This window comes from Ornithodoros turicata, chromosome 7 (assembly GCF_037126465.1).
Source record: "Ornithodoros turicata isolate Travis chromosome 7, ASM3712646v1, whole genome shotgun sequence".
Lineage (NCBI taxonomy): Eukaryota > Metazoa > Arthropoda > Arachnida > Ixodida > Argasidae > Ornithodoros > Ornithodoros turicata.
The window spans coordinates 41,451,164-41,467,233 of NC_088207.1; the positions used below are offsets into that span (position 1 = coordinate 41,451,164).

Sequence of the window (16,070 nt, forward strand, 5' to 3'; positions counted from 1 at the left end):
AGCTCAGCAGCGAAAAGAGGTATGCGTGTAACACTCTGTGAAATGCTTTGGCCTGGTCCAAGGAAAGGAGACCGCCGGACGCTGCCCGTCGCCGTGTGTAGTGCAAGAGAGAGGTCGCGGATCCCACTCAGGTTGTCGCACAGGCTACGGCCTGGTACACCGCATGATTGGCTACCGTGAAGGAGCAGCGCTTGACTGACTTGGATGGCTATTGCTGACGAGCTTGTAGTCGTTGAGGAGCGTGATCGGCCTCCGCGATTCCGGATCTGCAGGACTACCAGCTTTCTTAGGCACAAGTATGCTTCCCAGTCCAAAAGACGATGGGAAGGCTCCAGCCTTGAAACCACGTCGAACAACATGTATATGAAGAAGGTACGCAGCACCGACCTGAACGTGGAGTAAAACTCTGTGGGTAGCCCGTCCGGTCCCAGGCTTGTACCACGCTTTGCTCTGCGCATAGCAGCATCGAGGTCTTCAAGGGGAATGCAGTCTTCAAATGTACTGCTCTTAGCCGGCGGGAGAGTTTTTAAGGGGAAAGCACCCAGAGAAACATCGGCAGTCGATGCAGGGTTTGACTACAATCCACGGAAAAACTCAACAAACCCCGTTGCTACCTCGGAAGGATATGCCGTGATGCTGCCATGTTGCCTGAGCTTTGCCTGATGCCGATGTGTCATGGAGATAACGTAAGACTTCAGGGCCAGCCACCGATCTAGAGTGGCAGAGTTCTTGGCGGGCTGTAGCAGATGAACACCGCAAAAGGGTGAGTCGGCGGTGAATGAGTCATTCAGGGTTCTCTGACATCAATGGCGTCGTTGGGTGGCCCCTGCGAACGAAGCGTATCTTCGCAGAAAGGGAGTTCAATTCGCGTGTGCGGTCTCTTGCACGATGCTTGTCCCAGGCCTGCAGGACACCTCTCGCTTCCCATTCTTGGGCTGTTGGGTCGCGACCAGAAGATATTCTCTGATGCGGACAGTAACGTCGGTGACAATGACGGGGTCTTGAGAAGGGGCGGGGCAAGTCGCCACGTCCCCACACCGCGAGCACGTATACGCAAAGTGTCGAGGACTAGGAGTAGAGGCTGGTGGTCGCTGACATATGTCGCCGAAAACGGAGAAGTCACGACACGGCATTCCTTGAAACAAGGGAAAGGGTGCGGGCCAGCTGGTATAGATCCATGAAGAAGACCGAGAGACACGGACACAGAAGACGACACACGTGAGTTCTCAAAAACAGCAATAATTTATTGGTTCATCTCAACTTAAAAGCTAAAAATCTTCGAAGGGGTGCGAAAGGGATAAATGACGTATTACTAATTACGTTTCCCCTGGTAGAGATCTCCTAGGATTCCCGAAACGACCTTCGATGTGCGTAGCGTTCCCACGCAAGCCCGGTAGTGTCCTTGAAGCAAGGCTGGCACCCTTTACAATCTCGTAAATGATCCACCAGTTCCGAAGACCCGGCCATTATTTCAACGTTTGCTGCATGCTTCCTAATCCGGTCATTGAGACACCGGCGCGACTGGCCAATGTACACAAAGCCGCACTCAAGCGGTTTGCAGGGAACAAAAGGCTTCCTGTGCCTCACGCCAGAAGATTCAGATTTAGAGCTGAAGGGGATCAAACCTGCATTCCTTGACAGACGTCGATGCGGAGCTGGGCACGTAGAACCTGTCTTAGCGACTGGCAGAGGGTCCCCTTGACCATGTTGCAGCGAAAACGTCATCATGAAGCAAACGCCACGCATCAACCAGGTCGAAGACCGATAACAGCCGCCGCAGGCCTCTAGCGTTCCAAGTAGGCCTACCCTGTCCCGGACCGCGGACATCGCGATTTGAGTCGGTCACACAATTGAAATCACCGACTATCAAGACAGGACGGTTGACTCGCACACAGTCCTCCACCTCAGGAAAAAAAAAAAAAAAACTGTTCGTGAGAGATGCGGAGGCATGGCCATAAACGTTCACCGGCCGGCGCTTAGCACAGCCTATGAAAAAGTCAGGACAAATAACCCTGCCATCGCTATCATACGAGACGAAACTATCCTTTAGAAGATGGCGACTGAAAATAACTATCCAAACGCCGGCATCTCTGCCTACACAAAAACTAAAAAAGCAAGGCAACCGATATTTCCGCTTAAATGCGGCTGCCTCAACTTGTTTTGAAAATTTACCTCTTGGAGCAAGAGTATGTCGCACTTTAGTCTGTACCCGAGACTGAATACTTCGGCTTGCTTATTAGGGTTTTTAAAACCCTGGATGTTAAGTGTCAGTATACGCACTTCCACACTATTGCAAGGCACCGGATGAGCCCGACGACTAACCCGAGAACTGCCTCTCCAACAGGGAAGCAGACTTCAGTTTCCTCCTCTTCTTCCTAGACGGGCTGTCCCCGGATCCAGATGTCAACTGAAGGTCATGCTTGCTCTCGCGATCATGACACGGCGCCATTTCGTCGTCTGATACTTTTGGCGAAGTATATGATGTTGTAGACGAGTTGTCCTCTGGAGGGTCTACGGCTGAGTCCGAAGGAGGCACGCCGGCCTCGAGTTGCGGGCCTAATCCTTGGTGTTGGATATCAGCACAGGGCACATCGACATTTATGATCTCGCGATCTGGTGGATGATGGTAATATATCGAGTGCCGTTGATTGCTCCGTATAGAGCTCGGCATGGTGTGCATGTTGAATACTTGTAGAGGACAAACGTGCACGCTGATCGCGTGTCCTTCGTCAATGCATCAGCACAAGCATTCTCCTTCTTCCCACATATCTTTCTGCGGCTTCAAAAGTTACACACGCGTCGTGAGGGCCGTCTTATTCCCTATTCCACGTATACGGCCTGGAGTGATCGTCTTCGTGATGTAGGTGCTATATCTTTATTTATGCACGAATTCGGACGATGACGGATGGGTCGACCGAGCGGGTGGTGCCGCAGTCGTGTTGCGGTAGGACTACAGTTAAGATCAAGAAAAATAAATAAAATAAAACTTCCCACTGTGAACAATCCGCGTGCCTTTTCCCCTTTTCTGTATGACATGAAGTCCATATGAAGTCCACATTAAGTCCATAGTATAGACCAGAATTTTCGCAGTCTCCACTGCGCGGCCATTTTGTAGCGACCGTGGCGCCATCGTGCATCGTTCAGTCCATTCGCGAAGCTGTGCGTTCGGGATATGAATCGTTGTTCGGGCGCCCCGTCACCCTTGCAGAAGCATAAGTGTATATTTTTATGCGTATGAGTTGCGTTTCATAAGACTTCGAAATAAAACAGAGCAAAAACCGCAGTCGGCAAAGGGTGTGGCATCTAGTAAACTTCAGCGATAGCGCAGGCGCTACATGCATTTCCTAGCTTCTTGAACCATACATCGAACATAGTTATGTTCTCCATATGTATGTTTCTTCTATGTACATGTGGTGTAGTCTCAACGCAAAGTTTTTGCAGTGCGGCGCGAAAGACTATAACATTGCGGGTAGTATTCAATGGACTTTACAGAATTAAATAAGTACACGTGTGAAGCAAGGACCCCACACTCAAACAGTAATATCAACTGCATCATTATTTCCGATTGTCGTTAATAGTTCATGGTACAACAGGTCGTCAGCTCATAATGCCCCATACTTCGATTTTTTATGACGCTCTTCGCTGGAAAACAGCCCGCAGAGCGACTGGCATAAAAGGTTACACTGACAAAAACGCTCAGCGGTAAAGGAAAAAAGTTTCTTATCACTAATCCGCAATATGGAATTTAAAGCGCCTGCTAGCTCTGTTACGTTGCATGAACAAGATTTTCATAATTTCATTTTCCGGGTTGCTTACTCAAACTTGTTTATGCTGTGCACCACTAGGAATTTCGTAGTTTGCGATGAACGCCGGGAAGTTAGCTGTGGATCCTCAGTTAAAATTTGCTTGAATTTTAAACAACAACTATTACGGTAAGCTTAATTAGTGAAGGCATTGGCTGCTGTGCACACATTTTGCATTGAAATGTGTAATGAAACAATCTTCGGGCTTAAAATAACGGTTTTCCGGATGCGACAAAATGAACGCGTTATTATACACCACAATTTCCTTTTGGGTGACTACGTAAAACAATGTGCATCAACATGACAGCGGTTCGAATTCCAGACGCCTCTCAAGCGCTGTGAGGACTCTGTGCAGCTGGTGTACATGCAATGCAATAGCTCTTCCGCCTTCATTCATATTACAAATCCCGTGCATTTTGCTTGCGATTATTCTTCGTAAAATCAGCCACAGAACAGTGTCATCCAGAAAAACATATGTTGTTGATTCAGAATAATCCAGGCCGTACGAAAATGCCACAAACCAACACCGCGCCTACAGTAAACTTGCATTCCGAGAGCTTCGCACGCAGTCCCCGCGCCGAACGCGCTCGCTGGTGGCGCTCTGTGTCGAGAGTACGGAGAGTGTCTGGCTCGCGCTGGTTCGTAGCTAAAATTCTGGTCTATAGTTCCAGCTATCGTACCTTTCGTCCTCCTTTTCTTCTTCTCTTTTTTCTTCGAATGGAAATATATTCCTCTTTCCCCGCCGTGAAAGAGAGAGGTGAGAGATTCTATGTCACGATGGTATCCACTGAATAACGATTTAGTGCTAGCAGCTCGACTCGGCTGGATGAGGGTTTACAGGCCGCAGTAATTCTATTGGCAAAACTCGCATCAAGTTTGTTAAGTAGGCGTCCTTTGTCCAGCTACTACTTACTCCACTTACTAAGGCAGGCGTGTGAGTGATGCGCGTATTTGAAGGTAAATGCCGGACCCTTTTTCATCGAACACGATAACATATGAAACGTCATATGAAACACGCGTTTCCAAATTTTATCAAATACTTCCGCACATCGCCTGTTCTTAGACAGACCCTACTCGCATCAACCTGAAAGGCAAACGTGAGTACTTCTTAAAGTAAGCCGGGAAGCACAGCTCTACGGAATATTGCGAAGTACGCATCTCCAGTGAATGAATGGATCACCGAACGTAAGCGAGTTGGAATTGCAACTCAAATCTGAGAGATTTATGGGAAATGCTTTGCTGGGTCAGTATCCAGAAATAGGGATGCGTAGCTGCCTCACAAAGATTCACGTTTCTTTTTTTTTTGGGAATATCCCATTCCATTACTTTTTTTTATCCTTCGCTATCAAGCGGTAACGTTATAGCAAGGGGGCGCGACCATCATTTCCCCGAATAGGATGTATAACTCTCTTGGGACGGGAGGTGTACAGGACCTGGGATTGAGCAGGTCATACTTCCCGATGCGAGTCCTTCGAACGACAGTCTTGTCACAAAGGAAATTTTAGAAAAAAAAAGTAAAGAAAGCTGTCTCATGCTTTTTCATCATGCACAGAGTAACCGGTTGAAATATTTGAATTAAATTCTTTGTAATTGAATTTTATAGTCGGCGCGTTCGTCGCTTGCAGTCACTGCCAGTAGTTTCCGGTTTTTCTTCTGTCATGCAATCAAGCCACTGACTTGTTCGCGACACGGTTTCCTCAATCAGCTTAGTCGCAGCTGCACAACCTTGAGACACCCTTGCACAATCATGCTCGCGTCAAGGTAAAGCCGAAACCGCATGTAAGAATAACTTCATTTTTCTTGTCTATTTAAAACCGCCACGTTCTGCAGGATGAAATTTTGCACGTGACGTCGACACGTAAGATACTGCTCTAAGCTCAATATCAATCGGCGACTCCAGACTCTCGCTTGAATTAAGTCACATGACGGACTTTAGCGTACCTTTAAGGCCACACTCAGTACGATATTGTCTTACACAATGTTACTTTACATTCATTATCCATCCATCTATCCATTAACTATACAATTATGTTTGTCGAAAGGCCATACTTGTTTTGAATACCCGCATAAACACCGCATGACTATTTTTTAAGTCGTCTTAGTTAAATGTGTAATTCAAATAATGGCGGTCTCGTGCATGCATTTTTTTTAAATTCCTAAATAATTCTGAAAAGTATGTGTAGTACCATGGCCTAGACTCCTTCTCTCTTGCAGGCTGCTGAAGAGTCAATGGCAACGGAGCACCATGAATACATCGTTACAACGCTGGTAAGATAAGCCGTGTGCATAATCATCCAAGTACAACCAACATTAGTCTAGCTTGACGAGGTCGCTCAATCCCTGATGTGATAGAATGCCAGTGTCAGCACGCCCAACGAAGGTCATGCATCTTTCGTGGCAGTCTCCTACGATTTTTCATTTTCTCTGCGGTATACTACAACTAATTCAGGCAGTGTTGTACCCTTTGCACGCTCGCCGTAACTTGCGTATGGAGCGTTTACGCAGCCTAAATTTTATATCATTAGAAAGCTCATGCATTGTTCTTCAAGCACACGTTTTATTTTAAAAATCGAAGATGGCGTTTTTGCACAAGAGCTCCGCAAAATTTTCCAATTTTTCCGTACCTACTATGATCGAAATGTAGCGGTAGTTTAACAAAAGCCTCTAGAGATGTGTTCTAGACATCGTTAGAACGAGGAGAGTTTAAGCTTTCCGATGGTATAACTCGCGGTGCTTTACTTTAAAAAGAAGCTGGAGAAAGAACCTGTCAAAAATCGCGCTAAACTGACGACGGAGCACTTTTGCGACCTCCGCATGAAATTTTCGAGACGTCAGAAGATGGAATTGTCCCCTGGCTTGGAAGCCTGTGGTATAGTCAATAAGCGGTAAAAATATGTGGCCAATTGCTCTTCCCTGGGCGGGAATACGGGACGTCAAAGTTGCGGAAAAACGCAAATCGCAGAAAAGCGCTTTTCTACCCGCTTATGTGCTCGATTTTTTTTCTCCCGAACTGTTTCGTTCAGGAAGTTGGAAACAACGCTCCTGTTCATAATAAAGGCAGAGCTACGAAATATAAAATAGTAAAGAAAATCGAGGATGCAAAGGGTACAGCCCTGCCTGAATTAAGACGAAATCGCCCACTGAGATAGCTTCCTGACAAAGGAAGGCACTGCAAGGCTTCTCGGTGGGCTAGGTTCGAGAATATGGCATGCTGCCAACTTTTGAGCCATAGTGGCAATGAAAGGATACGCGTACTTGTTCCATGCGAATGCGATGCACCAGCTAAGAAGTAAAACAATGAAACCATGTCGCAGCATGAATACCCCCTTTCCCGAACACGCACCTCTACCCTGCAGCACACGGAAGCGTACAACCGTTATTAGTCCTTTGTTACGGTCACACCGCGTTAACAACAAACCTCTTACCGCCGTTTTATATATCTTCATTTCTTTGCAGGACGTTCATACCCTCAACACAACAGCATGGCGGGGACTCGCAGCTGCTGTGTACGGGCTCCGCATTCTAGATCCGCAGCAGCCTGAAGTTCGTATCGCGATTCGAGACTGGAATTTTGGCGAACTTTTGTTCGGCAAGCGCGTCGATAGAACAACCATTAAGGTCAGTCAACAGCTATGCTAGTCGGCTTTCTGTAGGTCGCGAATTCGCGTAGGACGGGTCACGTATAGGTGACGAATTCTTGGTGCTGTGTCTTCTAAAAGGTAAAGATACTGAGGAAGTTGTGTCTGCTTAGAAGCTATATGGCCAGCTGTCCTTGTGACGTGACGTTACGTCTCGATAGCCAGAAGTTTAGAGTGGGTCAGCTAGGAGGTCAGTTGAGAACAAAGTGTGCTGGATTTTAGAGCCTTTACCCAATGGAGATGCGCTGGGTAGGAAAGACTTTGCAGAAAACCGACGTCCGCTTCCTCAATGCAATCACAAAGCGACAACTTTGCAGTTCTTCTAATGGGCATTCATCATGTAATGCAACATATCGAGTGCTACATAAAAATCATACTGCACGGGATATGCGAATTGCAAGTATGAATCATTAAAAGATCGGAACGCTAAGCGTGAATGTTTGCTGTGCGGAATTAGAGCGTCGATTTAGGAGGTTCTTTAAATTCATGCTTTTGTGTTCAGAACCTATGGTAAGTTTTTCAAAAGTTCTTATGATGACTGAAATCTGCAATGCTATGTGCAATTCCGAGCACGTCGGTTCCCCCAAATAATGTGCTGGCATCATTTATTGATTGTTTTATTTTATTTACCAATTATTTTCCAGACGGAAACCGCGTTAATATATGACGCCGTGGCCCTGCTTGCAAGATCGCTGCACGACCTCGACGGCTCTCAGACGATCTATGCAATGAACTTGTCTTGCTCGAAACCGGGGATGCCCAACGTCTGGCCTCACGGACATTCGCTGGTGAACTACATGAAGATGGTAAACAGGAAATACTTATGTTACAGTTGAGAAGCAACACCAGAGCTCAACGTAAAAAGAACACTAATGCACTTATAGGGAAACCAGCCGAGGCGAGCTCCATCTTGGGGCAAACACAACACATAGAGCCTCCAAGTGCCTAAGGCGCTGCCTAAGTGCCCAAGCTGCCCTTGCGCTGGCACTCATTGGCTTTTTCGTGAATTAATTGTTGACTAATGCACTTCCGCCGTTCCTTCATCAGGTGCAGCTGAAAGGACTTACGCGAAATATTCGCTTGGACGAAAATGGGGATCGGAGAAACTTTTTGCTGGACGTTCTGCAGTTTCATGACGGAGAGTTTATCAAGGTAAGTATTTGCTCGCTAACCGCACACACACACACACCCACGCTCGCGCGAGATCTGATGGCTAATGGAAGCAAATACACGCAACGGAAGCAGAAGGAAGGTACTGGGAACATCAAATCTTTTGCTGGCGTAACCATATACATGTTCTGCAAATCCTATTTGCGTAGCGTTGGGACAAGTTACTAGAAAGCATTCTCGCAAAGATCAAACGTGTGAGCCTTCCCCCTCCCCCCTCCCCTTCCATCCCCTTTCATCCCTTCCCCGAGCAGCGTGCCGCCACTCTAGGCAGGCAGACCGCTCGAATCCCCCCCCCCCTTCATTTCCCCCATCGAATAGTCAGCTCGGTTCTGAGCCGCGTTCAAAATGTTCTGGTCGCAGCGCAAGCCCAAAGACGTCCTTCGTTTGTGCTATTGCCAATTGCGTGATGGCAATAGCTTGTAACCCTCAGTGCTCATTTCACTTTTCTGTTTCCTTTTCTCTCTCTATATATATATATATATATTTCTTTTTTTCTTTTTCATGTGAGTGTATGCCCAGTGCTGGACAAAAGTTTACGGAACACGATCTTGCGCATTTCTTCCACAGAGTGACACGTCAGCAGCGAATGGGACCGGGCGGACTTACAGCCATGTGTCTAGGTAACCCAGTCACCCGTTTGCAAGTTCGTACGGTACCATTCGCTGCTAGCGTGTCACTCTGTCGAAGGAATGCGCAAGAGCGTGTTCCGTAAACTTTTGTCCAGCACTGGGCCTCTGCAAATTCCCATGCCAGATTATGATAATCTAGCACGTGACGTTGCAGGCATGTCACATTCCGTTTACAAACAAATGGCAGACAAGACACACACACACACTCATTCACTCACTCTCTCTTACACACACTCTCCCCCCTCTCTCTCCTGCATACACTTAGCTCCGTCATGTAATTCATGAAGCGCACGAAAGTTTAACTGCGTCCCGGTAAGCTTTTCTCGGGTATAACCGCGATATTCACTCTGAAACTTTCAGCGTTTCTCTTCTTTTTTTATTGTTGTTCCAGTAGCAATCTGTCTGTGCTGCCTGACTCAAAATGCTCCCGCTTCCTCCGCAAAAGAAAACAAAATTGGTTCAACTCCGTTCGATTTCCACTTGATCGAACACAATCCGTTGTTGTCACTTGTATATGGAATTGCGATGTTTTGCTGTTAACGCTCTGAACACGTCTGAACTAGCGTGCGCCTCTATGTGAGATTGTTCGAGTTTCAAAAAGTTACTACACAACTTAATTTGGACTGGAGCGTTCCATTGTTATGCAGGATGTGGAGAATAATGATTTCTCAATTATTCTGACAATGCCTTTTCTTTCCTTCTCTTTAAGGCTGGGAGTTGGACGTCCTCGCAGGGTTTAATAATTGGGAACAAGAGTGATGACTGGAGTTCTCCTCGTCCGCACTTTCGTCGCCGGCGGCTCGTCCGTGTCACCACCATCGTCGTAGGTGTCCCGACGTAAGATAATCAATACTGCAATAGATTTAATGCAGTACACAACGGTATCCATGCACTTTTAATGCGTTAGCATTAGGAGTGTCAAAATGGAAAAAAGCTGTATGTATGTGTGTGTGCGTCTGTCTGTGTAGGAGATGGTGAAGCCTCACCGAGGCAGCGGTCGTGGACATGTAAAGGGGATATCAGAATGTAAATGTAAATGGAGATATAAATATGGAGATATGTAGATATAAATGTAAATGGAGGCAAATGATTTGAAATTGAAGTAGTTGAAGGTGATTAAGAGTAAGGGGCAAGAGTAATTAAAGCTAATTAAAGGAAGAAAGTTGAGTTTAAAGGTAATAAATGCAAGATATATTGAATTAAGAGAAAGGGACGTTAAATGAAATTGAAGATTACCGAAAGTAACCGGAGGTGATTAAATGTAATCAGAGGTAATTAACGTCAATTAAAGGAAAATTCAAGGGTAATTAAAGCAAGTAATCGTAATTAAAGGGAATTCAATGAAATTCAAGAGTACGTCAGGTAACCTGCGGTTACCTGAGGTAACTAAAGGGTAGTTGAAAGTAATTGAGGGTAATTAGGGGTTAATTAAGTGGACTTACAGTGAAAGTGCCGAACCGGAAGTCAAGTATAGATCGGAGGGGGACAACCGGAAGTCAGGTTAGACCGTAAGTGGAACACCGGAGGTCGAGTTGGACCGTAAGTGGATACCGGACGTCAAGTATAGGCGGGAAGTGGACAACCGGAAGCCGGGTTTAGACGAGAAGTGGACAACCGGAAGTTTGATTTGGACCGGAAGTGAATACCCGGACGTTAAGTATGGACCGGAAAATGCGCTTAATGCTAACGCGTTTCTCTCGCATTTACCGCTAAATCGCCACTGAATGTTTTCATTACCCCTGGAAAATGTGATGCCTGTAACTGCGCAGGGGAGCACGGAAAAATGCGTGAGTTGTCTAGAACTTCGACAGCGTACCTCATTCGCCAATATTATGATGGACTACTTTGTATTCGATACCAGTACGTATGTTCGCCTGCTGTGTTATAGGCATAGAAACTTGGGAGTTGCTTGAAACCCAGTTCTTGATGAACGTGTGGAGAGTTAGTATTATGGTATAGGTGGTATGTGTGCATGCAAGTGAAGCAGCTCGGCGACAACTAAAAAGGACGCAACAACCCAACTGCACTTGTGGGCAGCCGTGTTGTTGTCTCCTTTGTCCGTGTCCTCATTGTCGCTTCACTTACTCCTCGCATCCTGCTTTACTTACATGGACCCCATTACCCGCTAGACGGAGATCAACTGAAATTTTCTGCGCGAAAGTGGATACCTTTTACTGGAAAATCATGGAAACGAGTGTTCCTATCCACATACAGGCTGTTTAACCCAACGTGTCACAACAATATGTTTAAAAATGTATACTTGCCTGAAAATTTAAGAGGCCAAGGGCGCTTACCGTCGGCGAAGTTTTGCCACGACATACAAGTTTATATTAATAATTGGGGGTTTACGTCGCGAGACAACTGAGATCATGAGCGACGCCACAGCGGCCGGTCTGTGGATTGCTTTTGCCCACCTGAGGGTTCTTTAACGTGCGATGAAAGCTCATCACACGGCACCCCGTATTTAACGTCCCTCGCGGAAGACGGCGTGTCTAAGCAACTTGTACCCTGCCACCAAGTTGCTGGCGTCCTCGGCCGGGTTCGAACCCGCGATCTCGGGATCAGAAGGCGAAAACGCTAACGACTGAGCTACCGAGGCCGGTGACGTACAACCACCTTGATCAATTTTCAGTCACGAGAAACTGAATTTTCTGAGTTGGACTCCGAAATTTGCAAGGCCAACGTCAATCGAAGAGCCAATGTCAGTTATTTTATTTCTTTTTTCTTTATTTTTGTTTCATTTTTATTCTCTTTGTTACTTGTTTATACGCTTCATTGTTTTATTGGCTTTTTTGCTTTTATTGTTTGTTATTTATTTTTTTATATTTTTGCCGGAAGGAGAAAGCACATGTTGGATTTACCCTATACTCCATCACAAAATGCATCCCCTACTACAATGAAAATAGCTGAACAAACAAAAAAAAAGCTTTTCACTTTTTCTTTCACTTTTCACAAAAGCGTTTTCACTTTTCGCTCCCCCCCCCCTTCCCTTCATCCTATAGGTGATTGGCATTTAAAGTAATTCCTCGCCGTTCGAAGCGCCTGGAGTGGATGCTGTGTAAACTTTCTGCCTTGAAAAGTAGGGATACAAGCGACATGAACCGAAACCTCCCACACATAACGTTATTGAATGGGAGTACGTATGCGCTTTTTACATCAGGCTAGCTGTAGGTACTCAGAGGTAATCCTTCGTTAGCGCGAGTGGAGTATTCCAGCGGCTGGTCTTGCACACGTGCACATTCTTTCCTCTTTTGCGAATGTTAAGCCTCGGAAATCGGCTTGCACAATCCACTGGGCGAAACTTTAACTTTCGTGATCAGCCCATTTGTGACACGTGTCACTTGCTAGCTCATGAATGAAACTAAGAAATCAAAAAGGACGCGAGACAGACATTCTTGAGAGCTTCGCAAGAGGACTTTAAGGAGTTAAGGACTTGAAGGACTTTCTTCGCCCATGAGAAAACTGCAGTCGTCGTTTACAAAGGATTAGGCGTCATGAAGCATTAACGTGGACTCTCCTCTTCAAAGTGAAGAGAAGTGATGTGGAACGAGCTACAACGAACAACAATCTCGTGTCATTAGAAAAAATTGTTCGAAAAATAAGATGATGAAGTCTAGTTATTGTGAACCAATACAACTGTAGAATAATTTCTATTCCTTCTATGCCTTCATAATGATAATCGTAGTGATAAAGGTAGATAAGAAAATATGGCGACGTAGGCCCCCTCGTCCTTCTGTTCCACTCACGGTGTTCCACTCGGCATTCCTTCTGTTCCACTGCGCTTGCGCGAAGGCTCTAGATTTCATATTGTGGAAGCCGTGTTTGTCGGGATTTCTTCCCTTATTCGTGTCCACTGACTATCGACCCCTATTTAGCATCGTTCATCACGTCATCATCAGGACACATCTCATCCTGCCCATTGTGCCTTGGGATAGTGGGCCGCATCTTATGTGGCGAATTTCCCCATTCATTACCATTAATGTTGTTGTTCTTCGTGTCTCGTTTTAGGATGCTAGTCTAATTAATAGTCCGTTTGAAGCAGACTTAAACGTAAAGTGAACCAAAAAAGTGATGTTGGACTTCCTCGCTTATTTAATAATGTAGTTTCCATTTCCACATGCAAACAAGAAAAAAACATTCTTGACTAAAACAAGAAATTTCCGGAACGTCAGTTTTTCAATCGCACGGAAGAACTTTAGACGTTCGTATTGTACTGTAATAAAAAAGAAGAAGAAGTAGTACAAAGAAAAAACAAGACTAAGATGACAACACAAGACCCAAACTTGCAATGAAGCTTCTTTTTTATTATTATTATTTAAAGCTCATTACTGGTTTGAGTCTTGTGTTGTCCTCTTCGTCTTTTATGTTCCTCAAACGCAAGAAAATGTTACCTCTTTCTACAGTACTCCAGCTCGCTTGCACCATTCTAATTTGCTCATCAATATTAAACTTTACTAGCTGATCCTATCTTTTAAACAGGCTCGCTTAATAATCGTATTATTACCTTTATCACCAAAGGCAATCAAAACTTCGATATGCAGAATCTCCCGTACGTGACACTTGAAAAGCAGATTCGTCTCAACAACAGCAGTTCTTCCCATCAGTTCGGCGGATTTACAATGGAACTCCTCGACATTCTTGCCCAGTCAATCGGGTTTGACTACCAAGTTCATGTGCCCAAGGACAACCAGTACGGCAGCATGACAAAACAAGGTACCTGGACGGGCATGGTACGAGAAGTTTATGAAAGGGTGAGTTGGTCTGGTGACATCTTTTTTTTAAGTTTACAAATATTATGCAGCACGAAATGTGAACAAACAAAAAATATCGGAGGTGTGTATGGTTGAGTGATTTAACGAGTGTGTTTTGGGAGTGCCACAAGTCTATTGGAGTAGACAATTAATATCGTTTTACCATCCATAGCATTCGAGTGTTCTATTAGGTTAAACGAAGATGATAGCCCTCTATGGTGCACATTAAATTACTAAATGAGTGGGTACCTGGTCATATGGGCACACCCGGCAATGAAGATTTAGACCAGGCTACTCTACGGTGTCACTAGCTTACATCAGCCCACCCCATCATCTTGCCCAAAGGCGACCGTCGGGCCCTCCTCCGTGCTATCTCTGCAGACAAGACGAGATCTCAGTAGATGCACGACATGACATCCTGCTCTCTGCTCCACGCCGTTTATCCGTCTCTCTCTCTCTCTGTCGTTTCCTCCTGGCCTTCCGCGTCACTACGCATCCCTTCTTCACCGCATGCGGCTGAACGTTACGTTTACCCCAGTTATCAGGCGGCGCTTTGCCTGCGCGCCGTCTGACCTTTGTACCACATGCACTGCGCGCGTTGACCTACACTATCTACTTATGGACTGCCCCGTCTACCAGCGAGAACGTGAGGTCTTGCAGCACAAGATACATGCAGTCGACCTCCGCCCTTTTACCATCGGCAAGGTGCTGGGCCTCTGGTCCAGTCCCGCTCATATGTATCAAGGTTGCCGTCACTTCTGGGAGATTTTGTCATCAACCGGCCTCTCCACCGTGCTTTGATCACCTGAACTGCAATCTCCACCATCATCTTTCATTATTTTGGCACTGAGGCAGCGCCCAGCCTGCTGGCCAGCATCAGCCCCATCTCATAATACTTTTTATGCATGTATTTACGTATGTTTATATGCGCGTGCGTGTGTGCGTGCGTGTTTGAGAGAGAGAGATTTTTGTGTGACTATTTTCGCTGTGCGGTGTATTGGCACTGCACAACCCTACGTACAAAAACGCCCGAAGCAAGCAGCCATCGGCCAGGTCCGATCTCCTCGCCTGACGTCAGCAGATCTGGCGGGCTGGAGGTGGTGAGCCCTCATTGGCCACGGAAAAAAAAATCGTCTGTTGCTGATATGACTCCTCGGCCGAGTAGGCCAGGACTTTGTCACGAGTCACCTGACTGGCCCTCTGTTCAGCACGTCACGAAGTCCACTTACACGCTGTTTGAAGGAGTAGAGGGTTTCTAGAGGGTGTGCAGATTAGATGCCTCTCTCGTGCGCTAGAAGTCAGCTGGGCTCGTCTTTCCCCGAAAGGGCTTGAGTTACTTGTTGCACAGCACACCGCAGACGAAAAAGAAAAAAAATATGGAACGGCATTTCAGGGCAATGGGCAAAAATCTCCCATGGGGCGAGACTCATCATGCTCCTTAAACAGAATCCTTGATTTCGCGCTCTTCGTTCTTGTATTCTTGTCACAAACGATGTATCCTGCGCGAGAGACGAAACGGCCGATTAAATTGGTGTTGGTGGTTAAAACGGTGTTGTTTCGTTGTTAAGTCAAGCCTGTGTAATTTCGTATCGCCTAACACTATTTTACATAAGGTGGTTAGAACTTTCTCTCCTGAAATTTTGTAATGTACTGTTTGTTTGTTTAAGGGGCTTGATAGCAGCAGTTTTCAGGCTCTGGCTAAGAGCGTCCCGTTTCTTTCGTTGCACTACAACGTCTTAACTCGAACATTCTCTCCCAGACAACGTGATCGCTGGTCCTGGCCTACAATAGTTTGTACTGGAGATGATATGCAGTGTCGAAAGACTACTTCCTGAAAAAAAAAGGAAAAAAGAAACCGAGACGGGTATTCAAAACGCCCAGCTCATTTAGTCGAGCCGATAGCCAACTCCTACAGTCTATCGACCAGTGATGGAGTTTGTCGTCGCTTGCCACGGCAGCCGTCATGAAGAATCCCTTCTCCACCGCCTACGACTCAATGTTGCCCATACACCCTCGCTTCTCTTCAAATTGGGTCGGTTCAATTCCCCGAACTGCACAGTCTGTGCCGTGGAAGCTGAC

The 16,070-nt window shown here is 46.1% G+C and overlaps 1 protein-coding gene across 2 annotated transcripts in view; it reads left to right on the forward strand.

Annotated features, from left to right (window-relative positions):
- LOC135401119 (glutamate receptor ionotropic, kainate 2-like) overlaps positions 1-16,070 on the forward strand; it is a 161,247-nt gene that overhangs the window by 119,532 nt on the left and 25,645 nt on the right. For both annotated transcript variants that reach the window (XR_010424722.1, XM_064633316.1), the window contains exons 5-10: positions 6,018-6,071; positions 7,260-7,421; positions 8,086-8,247; positions 8,489-8,593; positions 9,950-10,063; positions 13,782-13,991. Coding sequence is in view for 1 of the 2 variants with exons in the window: in XM_064633316.1 (XP_064489386.1) it covers positions 6,018-6,071; positions 7,260-7,421; positions 8,086-8,247; positions 8,489-8,593; positions 9,950-10,063; positions 13,782-13,991 (807 nt within the window). In the remaining variant the exon portion in view is untranslated. The remainder of the gene's footprint in view (positions 1-6,017; positions 6,072-7,259; positions 7,422-8,085; positions 8,248-8,488; positions 8,594-9,949; positions 10,064-13,781; positions 13,992-16,070) is intronic.